General features: G+C 38.4%; 1 protein-coding gene across 1 annotated transcript; it reads left to right on the top strand.

Annotated features, from left to right (window-relative positions):
* Nucleotides 1–498: 498 nt before the first annotated feature.
* On the top strand, nucleotides 499–10,171 carry LOC117964503 (YTH domain-containing family protein 1-like). The gene is made up of 6 exons (XM_059004361.1): nucleotides 499–880; nucleotides 1,320–1,344; nucleotides 3,065–3,144; nucleotides 4,829–6,361; nucleotides 7,650–7,694; nucleotides 8,374–10,171. The coding sequence occupies exons 1-6, from the start codon at nucleotides 857–859 to the stop codon at nucleotides 8,398–8,400; spliced, it is 1,734 nt and encodes a 577-aa protein (XP_058860344.1). The 5' UTR covers nucleotides 499–856; the 3' UTR covers nucleotides 8,401–10,171.
* The last annotated feature ends 7,837 nt before the right edge of the window (nucleotides 10,172–18,008 follow it).

Here is an 18,008-nt window from a genome sequence, read left to right as displayed (position 1 = left end):
TCGCTTCATTTTTCTTTGGTAACTGATATCAACATAGACCGTGCAGGTTTCTTTTTTTTTTTTCATTCTGACAAACTAAAATCACTGGTACAGCTGATCCTTTATGTTGCACTAAAGAAAAAATATCCACCAGATTGCACTGCCAAATTATTAAAAAGTCAGAACTCGTGCAGAAGTTCTGTTCTGTGTTTTTCTCATCACCTACTCTAAAAGTAGACAGTAATCGGTCACCTTGGCAAATTAGCGTTATGGAAATCCATAAATAAGAGTTTACACTATAATTGTAATCCGTTTCAGGACACACCATGCAGTTTTATAGCAAGAAAAAAACAGGGCCGTGTTCACCCTTAAAAATAAAATCGCAAGAATGTACATAAAGACGTCAAAGATACTAAATAATGATCTATCAAACGCCTTATCAGATCTTTCCGAGTACATTCAAAACCCCAGCATAGAACACGTTACCAGCTCATTAACATGACTTCTGGAAAGCCCCTCCCCCCTCTGCTTTCCACGTCCACCTCCGCAAAGGAAGCCGGCGCCGTAGTTGACGTCAGATCACGTCATTCCCCCTCAGTGAGGCCCCGGATGAAGCAGCCATTGGGGAAGTGGACTAGGATGCACAATAACTAAGGAGGTTTGGTGGAGAAGCAGAACTAGAAGCAGGAATTAATTCATAAACTCCGGGGATCAAAAACACCCAGGCAGCCTCTGAACCGGACAAATTGCACCTGTGCGGGCCGGAGAAGGGATTAAACCGAAGGACTTGGTGACGGACTCAGGAGAGCATACTACACGGAGAGAGAGAGAGAGACAGTGACAGAGACTCAGAATTTAGGGTTTTGCTTTTTGAATTATGTCTGCAAGTATTGACCCTCAGGTAGGCAGGGCTGGATGTGGTTGATCATAGGCTCGTTTTTTTTTTTCTCCTCAGGCCTGTTATATTGAATTATATAGGGAGAGGTAGAGGTTTCACTTACCTTAGGAATAATCAAATAGGAGCATTTTCTTTATGGATGCGGACAATTTTTTTTTTTTTTACATTTCAACTGCAACACTAGTCTGATAATCTGGTTTTCCTGTTACCTCATACCCGGTGGATTTTTTTTTTCTTTTTCTGTGGCTGAGTATGGAAATGCACTGATCCAAGAGGGAGTGTTTTGTTAATTTTTTTTTTTTTTTTCCATCCCGATATCTGTTGACATACACAAGTTGTGGATCTGTTTCTTTCTTTTTTGGGGGGAGAAGAAAAAATAAAGAGGTGTAATTTGTTTGTCTGTTTCTTTTTTTCCATGTTCTCCATTTAAATGGAAATGCAGAGACCAAAAGGACAAGAAAATAAAGGTAAGATTTGGTGTACTTAAAGATGGCGTTTAGAGAAAATAAGTGTTCATAATATCAAATGGAAAGTTAGTTACATTAATTATATATATATATATATATATATATACACACACATTGTATGTTGTTGAGTTGCTTGACTGATACCCTGACAAACATAAAATGACATTGCCAAGCAGACGGGTTGTTTCTGCGTTGCTACATTAATCCTTACTATTAAAGGAAGGCCTTGAAATTATCTTTGTTGATGCCTGAAATATTCCTTGTATTAAATGTCCAATCCGATCAGCTGATAGGGTTTCACTTCCTGTTCACACGTGAAATAATCGCTCCCTGCTTAGTGTTGGGTTTGGATGACCATGTATATGCAACAGTAGTACCTTGTCTTTCATTTTCTAAACCCTGTTGTGATACCGTGGCCTCAAATTTGTAAATGACCGGTAGATACCGGCTTTCATATATTGTATCACTGGAGTGAGTGAAGAAAATAACATAGGTTGTGGTGGGAATGAATTAAATATTATAGTTTCAGACAAAAGTGTTATGTAGTCAATCTTCCATATAATGGCTAATGCCAAGAATTGGTGGGGATTCCATTTTCTGCAAATGCTGTTATAAAATAACTAATAAATCGATTGTCTAACACAGTTACTACTTGCTACAACACTCTATTAACTTATCCTTTTATTATAACTACTTTGTGTATTTCAACTTTTCTAGTAGACCTACAGTTTCCGTTTCTCTGATGGTACAACAGTATAAAGCACGGATGCTTATTTTACAGGACAGAGTGCCTCTCTGCACAGTCTTTGCTGCCCTGTCTTATTCAGACTAGAAGACAGGTGAATGACGCCCATCCTTTTGCACAAGATGACCGGGAGGGCACCAGGGCTGTATATGAATTTGAAATATTTTCAAATCCTGAGTTTTAAAACCTTGGTGAATGTCTGATACGTGGGCTGCTGACTGTGCATTACTTCACTTGCAGGTCATTTTCTCTCAGTAAAGGACTTCCTTTTCAGTGGTTAACACTTGCCGTGAATACTCTAACACAACCACTCTGTGGTCATAATGTGGTGTTGTGTTAGCTGTAGTTGCCAATTGCATACTATACACGCTCCATCAATTTCAGTGCTTTGTCTCACCAGTGGCCCTGGTCCTACAGTTCAAGAATATCCAAAGATTTCTTTTGAGCCTTAAGGGACACGTTATAAGTGTGGACAAACATGAAAGAGAGAGTGGTATTTTCTTTCTGAGATGTTAAGAAAATGTAATTAATAATTGGACACTGTAAGGGTACAGTGAAAAGTTTACTTCCTGATGATTGAGGGTAGGAAAACGCATTTTATGTTCCTGTCTGCCGAGACCTTGATGTCAATTATCTACAGATGCAAACCGGATCTCCTGTTAGTATTGCTTTGGACCAGTACAGCTTGAGAACCGACATACTGAACAGGAATATTTGCACTTATAGCAGGAATTACCTGCAACAGGGTGTATTATGCAATTAACACAGGATTCCTCTGCCCCTTTGAGCAGTTTCACCTTTAGAGTCTATCAGAAATTCTCTATTTTCAGCATTATTAAATATTTTACTCAGCCCTTGCCTTGAAATACATCATGATTGGAAATGAAATCAATCATAATTTGATAAGTATATCATTTCCTATAATTAGTTTATTGGCCACATGAATGATTAACAGTATGTGTGTTGTTTTTTTAGTGCAAAATGGTTCACTTCATCAGAAGGACACAGTTCATGACAATGATTTTGAACCATACCTCACCGGTCAGTCTAATCAGGTAAGGTTTAAAGTATTTTCACCAGCCTGCAATACAGAAGCTAATGGGTTGAAGTTTCAAAGGGACGTCACTGGTAGTGTAAAACATGTAGGACATCACTGTCAGTCCTGGAACAAGACCAAGTCAAACAAAACTGCTTGGAGAATTTCTCATCGGATACAATTGGTTTTTTTAGCCAAATTTAATTAAGTGCATTTAATGGCAAATCAGAATGCAGGATGTGGCTCGCGGCACTGGAAGTAGATTTAGAAACATCCCTTATGTTTATTTAGGGCAGGGCAATCTGTTTGATCTCTTGTTAGTAGTACTTGATGTGGTAAAGGAGGCAGTATGTTAAAGGTTTAAGTGTTTTTTGAGAAGCCCAAGGCTGCACTCATGGGGTGTTTTAATGAATATCTTGATCTTGTGATAGCATGCTGATTTGGTATTGCATTTTTACACAACGTGCTAGAAGGGATTCCTTTTAAGTGACATTGTGGGCAAAGACTAATTGTATTTGGGAATGTGTTTCATTTATTAGACTAATTGGGGAAGGGGGTGGTGGAAACATTAGCTTTGCCCTTTCATTGCATTAACTTCTTAAACTGTCAAGCTTATAGAAACAAACTAGTATTTACTTGCAGTATATTTAATACTAAAAAATGTCTATCCCCCAAAATCTATGCTTTTGTGGATTTTAGATATGTTGTCCTTTATGTAGTATTTGGAGTTTGGAGTACGCTTATGACTTCATGATGCTTGCTCTGTACAGGAAATGTAATCTGCAAATACAAGTACAATAGGTTGCTGTATGTGAACTGCAATAGATCATTGCATGATTTTTTATAGAGATACCAATGTTAGATACTATACGTGATGCTTAACTACAGCTGTACACACATGCTTGTTGCTGCCTAGAGGTTCTAGAGTGTCATATTTGTTGTTGGTATGAATACTTCCACCATATCTCGTTAAAGTTTTACCTTGAATAGAAGCAAATCAATTCCGTGGGAATGACACAACTGTAAAAAGATCTATTTATTGATGAGCATCATCTAATGAGATTTGAAGAGCAAAACCTGTACAATATATGTCTTTGCAATGGGCACAGTGTTCATTTTTGTGCTTCTTGACCTTTAAGATAAATATATTTCTGGACCTCTTATTGCACAGTGTCATGTTCTTGCATCTGGAAGTTTCTGAATGAGGTTAATGGCATCTTGTAACTTTCAGAATTGAGAAGAAATGGTGGGAAGTGAGTGGTATCCTGCCATGCAACATTATCTTGTGACTGATGTGGGTTTTTACAGTCACTGGTGTATGGCATCCTCCTGTATGAATGTGTATGGCATTGCATAACAAAGGGAATAAGATGGCAGATATTATTCTTAGAATTGATTAGGCTGACCATTTTTTTATGTGAAGACTTGTAGGATTGCAGTAAATTGATATCCGTGTGTCCCAAATAAAGCTTTCCAGAAATGTCATTCTGGGTTTTAAGTTGTGGGGGATGTGGGGAGGGTACTACATTCATGTAGGGCTAATCCATTAGTCGCTTTTGTTATTGGAGTTGAGTAAATTGTCATCTGTCTGCCTTTTGACAGAGATGAATGTCTCCAAGTAAATGTTATTTAGAAAGTAATGCATTGAGTGGGTGTTTTTTTTGTTTCATTATCTGATGGTATGTTCTTTTTGTTTTAAACAGAGCAACAGCTATCCATCCATGACAGATCCCTATTTGCCCAGTTATTACGCCCCTTCCATCGGATTCCCCTACTCCCTTAGCGAAGCACCCTGGTCGACAGGTGGAGATCCTCCCATTCCTTACTTGACTACCTATGGACAGCTTAGTAATGGAGACCACCATTTTATGCACGATGCTGTTTTCGGCCAGCCCGGGGGACTTGGAAGCAATATTTATCAACATAGGTTTAACTTTTTCCCTGAAAACCCAGCCTTTTCAGCGTGGGGAACTAGCGGCTCTCAGGGACAGCAGACTCAGAGCTCAGCTTATGGCAGCAGCTACAGCTACCCTCCAAGTTCCTTGGGTGGGACGTTGGTGGATGGACAGACAGGCTTTCATAACGACACTTTGAATAAAGCCCCAGGTATGAACAGCATTGAGCAAGGCATGGTCGGACTTAAGATCGGGGCTGATGTGACGGCGTCTGCTGTGAAAACGGTAGGCTCTGTCATCAACAGTACAGGGATTAGTGGTGCAGTGACAGGGAACGGCAATGCCAAGCTTGGCATGTCTGTGCCCAAGCCCACCTCCTGGGCTGCCATTGCTAGTAAACCAGCCAAGCCGCAACCAAAAATTAAGACCAAGTCTGGGGTGCCAATGGTAGGGGGGGCTTTGCCTCCACCGCCCATAAAACACAACATGGACATCGGCACTTGGGATAACAAAGGCCAAGTGACTAGAGTCCCTACTCCACAGCAGCAGCTGGCCATGTCACCTCAATCTGCAGCCCAGCAAATGCAGCAGCAAATGCAGCCTGTTTCTACACAGCCCCAGCACCAGATCCCACCTCAGCAGTACCAGAGCATGCAGCCCCAAAACCGCTGGGTGGCTCCGCGGAATAGGAATGCTGGCTATGGCGGCCAGGGTGGCAGCACCGACAGCAACTCTACCAGCAATGCCTCCTCGGGCAATGCCATCTCTGGAGCCGAGTCCCATCCTGTGCTGGAGAAGCTGCGAGCTGCTCACAGCTACAACCCCAAGGACTTTGACTGGAACATGAAGAACGGCCGGGTGTTTATCATCAAGAGCTACTCTGAGGACGACATTCACCGCTCCATCAAGTACTCCATCTGGTGCAGCACCGAACATGGGAACAAGCGCCTGGACAGCGCCTTCCGCACCATGAACAGCAAAGGTCCCGTCTATCTGCTGTTCAGCGTCAACGGCAGCGGACACTTCTGCGGCGTGGCCGAGATGCGCTCCCCTGTGGACTACGGCACGAGCGCTGGCGTCTGGTCTCAGGACAAGTGGAAAGGCAAGTTCGACGTCAAGTGGCTCTTTGTCAAGGATGTTCCCAACAGTCAGCTCCGGCACATCCGCCTAGAGAACAATGACAACAAACCGGTCACTAACTCTCGAGACACGCAGGAGGTGCCCTTGGAGAAAGCCAAGCAGGTGCTTAAAATTATCGCAACCTACAAGCATACCACCTCAATCTTTGATGACTTTTCACACTACGAGAAACGGCAGGAGGAAGAGGAAGTTGTTCGCAAGGTAACTAACTCGCTTGGCTCGGGCCTAGCTCTACTGTTTAGATGATATCGCAGAGAAATGAAAACAGGAAGGTTTGGATTAACTAGGCTTGGCATTTCATCTTGTGGAGTTTATATGCAGTACAAAACCTAGATCTTTCCTAAAAGCTCTCTTAAGTCTCATGTATCAGTTTCTATAATAGCATGAAGTAAGGAATTCCTCCATTTGTGGAGTTTAAAAATGCAGCTTGGCATTTAAGTCTTGCACAGCATTTGGGTGAAGCTTGAGCATTGTTTGATTTTCCAAGTGTTGTATTTTATTGTATGACATTAAATAAGAGATTTGTCCCAAATAGTTTCTGCTATAGTTATAATGCTAGATGCCTGGGTTTACTGGGAGCCTCCTGATGTTTGCTTCATCTGGTTGAAATAGAAAGGTTGCCAGTTCACAATAAAATAGGATGACATCTGAACTGCATTCAAAGGTTGGGTCAGCTGGGTTTGCAGATTTCCAGCTGTGAAGCAGTCTTCATGCCATTAACCACCATAAATAGTTAACTTCACTAAAAGCAGGTGCAGGTAGATTACAAGTTGGTGAGAGCTTTTGTTCTTTACTGTTTGACTGTAGTAGTCTTGTGTTCAAAATGGTAAGGTGAATGAACTGTATATATAAATCAATTACTCCATTAGAGCAAACCCTGTAAGACCACAACAGAGACAAGCATATGCCTGGTAGCAAGCCCAGTTTACATGGAAATAGTCCTCTTAATGCTCTAATGCATTCTAAAAGTGTTTCTGTGGACTAACCTTTCCAAATACAGCTAATATAATTCCCATTTGGCCTATCGGCATTATAGTAGCTTCTCAAACTGAAGCTTATGTGGGAGTAAATGAAATGTTAGAGGAATGCCTTATTTCTCATTTGGTCAATCAATTGTCACAAAGTATTATGAAAACAGAAAGGCATCTGAGCTGTTTATTAATGTGGGTCAAACAAAACAAAACTGCTTAAGGTTTTGCCTGGAATAAAATGCAGAATCTTGCATGCTGATCAATGCCACTTCGCTCTCCAATCTATTGTAAACACTTTGGATAAAGTTCAGAAATATAGGTGAGCCTGGGAGCTAGATAATGAGGTAGCAATAGTTTAAAAGAGAAGAGCATTGTTCTCCATACCAGGTTAGTTGGTTTTAGGTGCAAATGCAAGACCTTTGGAGGCCAACTCTGCTTTTCCTTATGTAATATGCCTTAATAATGAATATTTCACAAAATGGTCACTATCACTGAATCAGCCTTCTTTCCACTGATAGAACTTTGAGCCTGCTCCGATCCAGAACCGTTCCCGATTGGATCAGGTACAGTATCAGCTGTTGCAGTGATCTACTGTGGGAAGGTTAGTTTTACTTTGTGGTCATAAGTGATGCCACTAGAAAGCTCACTGTAGAGATGCTGCATTAACACTAGATTTAAATCAGGATATACACGGTGTAAGAAATGTCACGTAACATATAGCCAAAATCACTTCACATGTGGAGGGACTTTCATTTTCAAATAGGCCTTTTTATCACCTGCATATTTATTACAACACAAAGAATACTGATTTGAGTATATGACCTAATGTATACACTGTACCCTGTGCACTGAATCTGGGAACACAGGTCTCTGAGCATTAATGTTGTCCATATGCCTTGGTGATGAACCACTTTGCAACACTCTTGTTTATCCTGAAGTAGTATTTGCATTGATAGTGCATAGGTTTAAAAAATGAATGTAGGAAACCTAATCTTAATGAATGTATGTTAGGGGTATTTGGAAGTCCTTTCGCTTTCATAGATCCCCTATATTGGTTTGCTGTGTTGAGATAGTATTACCAGTTAGAATTAAATCTCAAAAACTATTGGATTTGTCTTGACTCTGTAGGTGACATGCTGTGGTACGCACTATGCCCTAACCCTGAAAATGTATACCTGTGATTATGATGGATACTATTTTAATATTGCAGCATTGTCTAATTTTTCTTTGTTGTTGTTTTAGGATCACCAAAATGGAAGCAAACAGTAGAAGAATATATTAATGGCTTGATATACGCTTTACCGGGACTGATTTTTATTTTATTTTCTTTTTCTTTGATTTAAAAAAAAAAAAAAAAAAAAAACTACAATTTTTTTCCATTCAATTTTGATGTCAGCCAGTTGAGACTTAAGCTTTCTGCTCCAATGTTACCTTCTTGTGCAGGGAAATTTAAGCAGTTTCATGTATTGGTAGTTGCATATTTTCCATTTCTTTAGCCAGACTGGTCCTTTTTTTTCCCCCCTTTTAATTTCTTTTATTTGACAAAAAACCAGTACTTCTCTTTGCTAGTGTTGTTTCTTGTTCTTGCAATTGAAAACTAAGGTGTAGTACTCTTCTGATCCAGAAGGTGGCACTGTTTTACATAGTGACGGAAGAGCACCACAGCTTGTTTTTTTCGTTGACCAGAATATTATAAACCAGTAATTGTTTCCGACTTCTTCTTCTTCTTATATGATGTTGTAGCATTAATTGTGAAAATGAGAGCCTTTACAACATTTTAAAGTTCTACATTTTTTGTTGACTTTTGTTTTTAAACTTATAATAATGTGGTGATGTTGACATTACAATGTTTGAGTGACTCAATTATGAACTTTCCAAATCACTTAATTTACTGTAACTTTTTTTTTTCTTCTCTGTTAACATATTGCACATTTTTTTAAAAAGATGTTTTGCTAAGTTTGTCTTCAGTAATGCTAAGCTTTAATGTAGGAGCATATAGTCATGGACGAAGCCTCAAATGTGGAACCTGAAATTAATGTTACTGATTTAATTGTCAAGGGGGGGGGGGGGGGGCAGAAAGAACTGTGGTGGTTTGTCATTTTTTTGGAGAAAATGATATTTGCTATATGTATGTTTTTGTGGAATGAGGGAACCATTGATTTATAAAAAATAAATTAATTATGGCTGCCGACTGGATTTCTAAAAGCCTGAAACCGTGCTCGTTGCTTCAGTATGCAGAATAACATGCACGTGTTTATTGTTAGATGATCTTTGCTATATTAAAAAGCCTCTAATTATCTACTTCTAAAAGTATTTACACAAAAGGACCTCAATTTAAAAAATAAAAAAAGAAATATAAAATCATTTAGATTGTATTTAGATCATTTTAGTTACCTCTCTGAATATTGCCTTTTAGGTAAAAAAGAAAAATGTTTTCTTTCTTCTGTCCTTTAGAAGAATACAAGCCTTAATAAACAATGTCTATTTAGCAAGCACCATGTTAGTTCTGTTTCTGTTGTCTGATTTGAAATCTGTCACAATTAAAAAAAAAAAAAAAAGGAAAAATGTTGATTAGGTGCCATGTTATGTGTCTCACGTCTGTCAGGCTTATGGTGTGTGTGTGGGTTACAAATTCTGCACGATTTGCTGCAATGGTGGTGGAAATGAAACCTGATGATTGGATTGCAACAAGGAAGTTCATGGTTGTACACATTCCGTCATTCGATCTGCTCGACTGACCATCACCCTGGTAACCTGCAGGGGATCTCGTCAATGGAAGCTGCAAAGCCCTACATGCCTGAAGATTAAAACCATAAGTTTTAAAATAACAAAGACACGTTTCATATTGCCTTTGACGGAATGGCATTGGCAGAAACGCCATTTACTCCTGGAATTATGGGATGGTTTGCTCCAGCGCTTATCTGACTATTCCTTCTGTATTACTATTTATCCTCCTCTTTACAAATGTTTGTAAAACTTATCTGCTAAAAATGTCACGTGTTTCAAAACCTGGATATACATAAAATTACTTTGGGCCTGACTTTTGTAAGACAATCTGTATTGACTTTTTTTTTTTTTTTGTAGGCACTGCTCCCTTGATTACTGTAAGAATTGCTAGCTGATTATTGTAAACCTCAGCAATTGTAGATGTAGAGGTCATTATCCAACTGGCTGTCTGTCAGCTTGGGACACTGAACTTCAGTGTGGACACCATATCTAATAGATAATGTTGCATCAGATACCAATGATGAATTAAATACCCTTGTAAATTAGAAGTGGCTACATTTCAAATACTGGAGTAAAGCTGACCTGCAACACAGGAAGCTGCAGAAACTTGGAATATATTTAGTTTTAAAGGAAGGAGCCGTTTGGCAATGTTGCTAGTTCTAACAAGGTGAAAAAGGCTTTTTGTTTTTAATTGATCAGGTGAGCGTAGATTTAAAGTTCATCACAGACGTGCAATGATGTGCGATCGGATCCACAGGGGTACCCTTCTTTTGGTCACTAGATTGTTATAAGAAAGTTTTCAACAGCTGCTATACGTCCTAGTTAAAATGTTATGATCATTGCCTATTATGATGAGTTTGACTTGCATGTTTGACACATTTATGGTGCAGCAGGTGGTAACCAAACACTGCAAGATAACAATGTTGGATCAGGAACAGTATGGACTTGTTTTACAAGCAAAGCATGTAGTGGATGATTGTCTGGGAGGAGGGATTCCTTATGAACTAACAGAATATTACAGTTTTTAAGGCAAACACGATAGCTGTATATTCCAAATCAGCTTCTAGACAGTTATACAAAAAATTACTGCTTTTCTTCCTGAAAGATGATACACTTGTTTTTAAACAGTTGGCATAAGTATACAGAATAAACCATAGATGTTTGCGTTGGTTTATGGCTAATACTGCCCTCTTGTGGCAGGAAACTAGATTTATAATTCTGCAAACAGGCATTTAAATAACAGAAGGGCGACTGGATTATGGTTATGAACCTATGGAAGCGAGGAGACTCTTCGCAGGGGTCAAGTGCATGCATACCACAGCCGGTTACTTGAAATGAGCGTTTGTTTGAATTAAAAGATTGTTACCTAAACGGTTCCTTACCTATGTAACAGACGTGTTGACTGCTAGATTAGTGTACCTCTTCTTTGGTCCCCCTCCTTGTTCAATCATGAAAAACAAGTCTTGCTAAACTGAACAGAGTAATCCCTTTCCCCAATCCCAAATATAAACTCAAGTCAATGGTAGTTGTATGTCTTCTGATACGTGTTATTTGCATAAGCACGTTTGTGATCGTTTTTCTTTATTTTATTTATAATGTAATCAAAGAAGCTACAAAATGATATCGGAAAAGTCTGCCGGAAGCCATGATAGTAGTACAGTATTTTACGTTAGATTTCGAAGTGTCACATTTCTCAATTTTTGTCAGTTTTTCGGTAAGAATATGGAAAACTACAAAGCGGCATGTAATTCACTATGTTACGTAACATTATTCAGCAGGTTTCATGCGACTTTATGAAGCAAAATTTGTTAATTCTATAGGGTGATGGAAAAGTATTGGCCATTACTGTATATAACTTAGGATACGAGGAGACTGTCAAAACGCGTTCATTTAAATTAATGCTATATCATGAATGGAAATGAAGTATTTTAATGTCTTAGAAGAATATATTTCTAAAATATCTAAATAGAAACGAAGAAGAAATAAGAAGCCTGTTTAAGTCAATTGTACGTCCATAGTTTATGTACGGTTCACATACCGTAGTCTTCTGAAGCCTGAAATACACGAAGATACTGTAAGAAAACAAAGCTGCAGAGAATTTCAGACCAGCAGAGGGAGCGCGTGTCTGACAATTGAAGAAAAACACTCTGCATTTGTAGTTTGAACAGAAATCATCACTACATTTAAACCAGGACAACATTACAATACAATAAACAAACATTATATATATATATATATATATATATATATATATATATATATATATATATATATATATATATATATATATATATATATAAGCTAAGTCTAATCTAATGTATCAAATTAAATAAATACAGCTTGTGTTGTGTTTTTTTTTTTTTTCAAAGAAAAGTTAATTTGGTACTTAATGGGTTAACCCAGGCGGTGATTATGAACCCACAGGTATGACAGATTGAGCGTGCGCGCTCTGTGAAGCGGACACGCTGTGCAGACCGCATGGAGTTCGACTGGTAAAGGTAATTTTCACTGTGTTGTAAAGAACACATTTGGAAAGTCTGCCCTGGCAAATTAGAATGGAAAAATCGTCTGACGCCGTATTGCAATATGGGTCGTATTTAGAACAGAAGGCAAGAAGTGAATGTTTGAATGGGCAGGTAGTCGAAAAGTCGTCAAAACTTAAATGTTAATGTTATTTAAGTAGGAAACGAGTTAAAAGTAGGCAGCGGTGATGCTCGGTTAACCTTTAGAGTCTTGGAATCAAACAGAATTAAAGGGTAACTATATATACCTGCAATATAAGGATAGCAGGGGACTGACAACATACATGTCATGAAATTATACAGTTTAAAGACGTAGAGGGATATTTCTAAATATAACTTTTTAATTAATTAATTAATTAATTAATTAATTAATACGTGCAAACGATGTTGGGGTCTCAATATATATTATATATATAAATGTTTCAAATTTTTTTTTTAATTGAATCCGTGCTTGACATTAATACAGTTTATCAGTGATGATTTCCGGTGAAATATGACCGTCAAATATGATAACACTTTATAGAATTTATGTTATGTTACACCAATAACAACGCTGACTGATGGTTTGACAACATCGTACTCAAATGTTTTTTTGGGCAATCCATCCGTAACTTCACAAACACTCAATCATGAAGTCTAAGGTCAAACTTCAGATGATAGATGTAAGTTAGTTCATTTAGGTGTGAAGGGTCGCTTAAGAACCGTTTCTTAAAACCTAGGGTTCTGTGCGTTATGTAGAACCATTTGATCCAATAGGATCTGAGCGGTGTTCCAATTTGAAAGCTTAATTGGAACCTCAAATATGAAGCCTCAGCATATCAAAGCACCCAGCAGTATATAGATCCCCAGTCCAGGTCAGCAGAACCTGAACACAACAAGACTAAAGAAAGGAACCTTCTTTAGGCGATCACTGGTAGCTCTTATAGTGATTAGATGTATTTTTTAACGGTAATTCATAATATATAAATATTTCAGAAGCAAAGTCTTAACCTAGACTCATGTGACGTGCTGTAGATCACGTGGTGTGTTTGCTGCTATACCATTGGAGGGAGTATGAACTAGGGAAGCAGCGTCGCCTTTTCATCTATAGCGTTGGGTACCAGTGATACTAATACTAGGTCTAGTCATATGAAGGGAAAATGCTTTTAAAACCTTGATAAGCACTGTTTTGACCTTTATACCTCGCAATGCCCCACAAACACACCTGTTCCGTGAGAGTCTTTCTCATCTTACTCGCTTTTTAAACCTTTTTTGTACAGTATCAATGTGGCGGTGATCAGGCCATCTAGTGGTAGCCACGGGTATTGCAGCACTTCCATTTTAAAATGTCGAAGTATAATGTCGTATGAGCATGCTATGTATGTTTCTAAGGTATGTCAATAAACCAGTTAACGTGCAACAATAATGTAGCCTCATCTTTTAAAATAAATAAATAGAATACATGCAATAGTTTAAGCATTTTTGCTAAATAGTATTACGCAACACTAAATGTAAAAATTAGATATTAAAAAAAAAATTCTGGAAAGAACCGTCATTCGATGTGCTGCTGGATTATGAATCCCTTAAAGGACTGATATCCTGGCACCAACCCGTTTAATGCAAGTCAGTACACTAACCCTTTCATGCATTAAATATTTAGTTATTTTATTATAAATAGCTGAAAAGGTCATTTTAATTTAATTTGTAAAATATCTCCATTGATTTATATGTGGATTGAAAATGTATGTGTGTAAAATTCTTCTGCTGAAGTTTTCCACACAAACTTGCAGCCACTAAGCTCAGTAATGCTTAGAGGGCACGACCTGTTCGCGCTGCATGCTGCACATCTCCGTTGTGTAAATATATATCTCCCAACGACATTGCCTTGTAGCATTGATTGTAGCGTCATCTGCTCCTGTCCACAGCACGTGGACTGAAGCGCAGTGCTTCATAACCGCATTTCAGTATATTGTGCTCAAGTGCAAAGTGTACATCTGTAGAAGGGTTTTATTTAGACAGGGGTGCCCAGTTTCAGTCGTGCAGTTGGCTTTAAAAGGGGAACAGGGAACAAGAATTAATAAAACATGAAGGGCCTCAAATGAATCATTAAGGGTATCCAATTTAAAACATGCTTAGAACAACATAGGACTGAGGGGGCCAGCATTTTTTTCCTGAGTCGTTTACAGGATTTTCATAATTATTTTATTTCAGTTAAACATAGTTTGCGCTTGAACATTTGCAGACTCCTATACTCAGACAGAAGCACCGTTTCCCATATTATTAGTTTGGGTAGGCCTAAGTGTAGTGTTTTGATATAAATAAACAGTCCAGACAATTGTGTAACCATCAATACATTGCATTGATTATTTATTTATTTAGAGTGGTGATTGCAAAGACACACATCGTATTATTTTATAACATTTATTGAAGGACACAAATGGAAATACGGTGTAATACATTTCAGTAATCATGTAAGCTTCATAACCCGTAGAAACTGAAATTACCCCCCCCCCCCCCCCCCCCACACACACACACCCACACCCACACCCACACCCACACACACTCACACACTCACACACTCACACACTCACACACACACACTCACACACACTTACAGCATGAAAATGGTCTCACAATAAATCAAGTTTCCGAACAAATTTACATAATATGCGAATCTTTATTTCTAAACCTTTTCTTTACAAAATTAAAATGTCCGCTATATTTCAATACAAAGTGCGCGTTAACATAATCACATTTATTTTAGTAAAGGAATACAAAATGTTACAAAAATGGAACCCTTTGGACAAAGTGCACTGCACGAAGAGCAAAGAGCTTCACGCGCGACCTCGTTTAAGAAGGCAGTCTTCAAAAGCAAAATAACTGGTGTCAAATATTTTATCTTAAATGTATCTTGCACTGTCCTGACAAACTATAATGGGCACCCCCAGTAAAGTGGGAGAATCTGTCTAAAGTCAGATCAAGTCCCAGCTCCAGATTCAAATAACTGCCCCATGCATATATTGTGTCCACATCCATAAATAAAGCAAAGTGCGCTTTGCTGCCCAATCCACAGAAACACATCCAGTTTAAGCACTGTGCATCCAGTCCTGCTATCCCAACATGCAGCTCGACACTACGATGCAAACCCTTGTTTACGGGTTTTAAATGCACATGACCCATTCCAGCATCTTGTAGACAATATGTTCCGGGCTTGTCTAATCATTGAGCACCAATCAATAGCAGGCCAGTGGAGAAAGCAGTGTTGCATTGTTACAGTACGAATATATTCCATTTGTTTTTGCTGTTTGTACACAAACTGATGAACAGCAGTGTTGAGTTGTGTTGTATTGCGTGTTCTCCTGAATGCGGCAATGCTATGTTTTGGGGGATTTTTTTTTTTGGTCGTGTTTGTTCTGGGTGTGTAATCTAAGAAAACGGGGTTGCTGGTCGATAGACAAAATGTTACTTGGGACTTTTTAATTGCTTCAAATATGAGGAATCAAATGCAGGTGACTGTAAAGTGTTCTAAGAATCCCGTAGTGGTTTTGTGCGGAACCCGGTATGCTTTCGCGCACCAGTAATAATATTTCTAAATGAAAACAGCTGTAACTGAAAACGCTACTGTTCATGTACAAAATGTTGCGCTATACTGTTCTCGTGCGTGTGTTTTAACATGTTTCACTGTAGGCTCATGTTTTAATATATTCCATGCGGCACTACAACATTGAAAATGCCTGCAGTCGCATCCAGATTTATTCTGCTCTGCAGCTTGGAAGGATTCCAATTGCATGCCAGTTTTAGGCCTAACCCAAAGTCAAGAATGATCTCTGCAGATACTCCATTCGATGAGAATACACAGGCCTGAGCATTTTGACCCCCGAGCAAAATTGCGCAATTCACGTCGTGCTTGTTAAGATTGCATAGTGATATCATATACGCAATATTAATTTGATGTATTCATTAATCTAGTGTGTACATTGTAAAAAATATATTATTTTAATTTGAATAAAAAAAAAATAACATTCTGACTGTGTGTGTGTGTGACTTGGATTTACGTGGTCCTAGTAAAATAGTTTTACCAATTATAAATAAACGTCAAACGTAAGGTTGTTTTTATTTAACGGAACACAGTAGACTACTAGTTAATAATAATAATAATAATAATAATAATAATAATAATAATAATAATATTGTCCGCATTCATAACATTTAGGCCACAGTTACCGTTATATGGATGACTAACCTAATCGCACTTGTAATGAACATAATTTAAAATAAAACATGGAAACTAAGGGCCCTATTCTGACTTGCTTTACGCGCTATTTGCGCGCTGAAGAAGGGCTTGTAAGCCCGTAGAAGTCATTCTTCCAGCGCGTTAACCAAGTCCGAACAGAGCCCGTAAAGTATTATCCGTAAAAGTGCTCCTACAAATGTTACAGTTATTTCATTTCAGTGTTAACTTCTGTAACATGAAGAGGGCGCATACACTCTGATATAACGTACATTGATTAAATGTGGACGTGGACAGTTTACATCAATGTTTATCCTGTACTAATACATTTATTATCTATTGTGTTGTGTACCGTTAGTTAAAAGCCACACTCGAATACGATAATTGGACATTTTAATACAACTAAATATATACATCTACCGTATATAGGCTACAGTAATTAATGTATTTTAAGATGCACGTGAACTATTATATACATACTGTTGTACTGCGTTTTAACACCAGCCAAACCCCTCAAACTGCAAGCGTTGGGTGGCGCTGTGGCGCGTAGTTGTAACTGCGCAGTTTAATACTGTCCTGTAACTTTATAAGCAGAAAATAAATGGATAGTTTTTGTGAGTGCTAAAATTATTATTATTATGTTTATTTAGCAGACGCCTTTATCCAAGGCGACTTACAGAGACTAGGGTGTGTGAACTACGCATCAGCTGCAGAGTCACTTACAATTACGTCTCACCCGAAAGACGGAGCACAAGGAGGTTAAGTGACTTGCTCAGGGTCACACAATGAGTCAGTGGCTGAGGTGGGATTTGAACCGGGGACCTCCTGGTTACAAACCCGTTTCTTTAACCATTGGAACACTCTGCCTCCATAAAGGTACATAAAGGTACATTTAAAGATCTATTTATTGCAATAACATGTTACACCAACCAGCAGACGACAGGCTCGTTAAAGAAACTGCATTCTGCAGAGGGCCTTATATAAGCGGCTGTGCAACACAGGAATCTATATGATTATTAAAACTAAAAGAGGAAGCGAGCGACTGTTTTATTCCTCCGGCATAGAACTACATGTCCTTTTATTGTCATTAAAAAAATCGCCTACACAGGCTTATTGTGTAATAAAATCTATAGTAATGTTTCAAACACATGAAAAAATCAAGCGAATTCGTCTATATGAAATGCTTTAAGTCTAACATTGTGCATCGCTTTTTTTAATCAATTGCCGAGCCTCCACGTGTATTTGTGACACTTCATTTTTTTGACAAGGTCCTTGTTCTATAAAGTGACTCGAAGCACGGGCTTGCTCTTTCTAATTAACCTCTGCGGCTGCGCTTAATGAGCAGCGATTCTAATTCCTTGCATACTCATTAGGACAGATAGCAGTGTGAAACGACCACCACGATTCATTCGCCTAAA

This window comes from Acipenser ruthenus, chromosome 29, assembly GCF_902713425.1.
Source record: "Acipenser ruthenus chromosome 29, fAciRut3.2 maternal haplotype, whole genome shotgun sequence".
NCBI classification, from domain to species: Eukaryota; Metazoa; Chordata; class Actinopteri; order Acipenseriformes; family Acipenseridae; genus Acipenser; species Acipenser ruthenus.
This window is presented reverse-complemented; position numbering and strand designations above follow the sequence as displayed.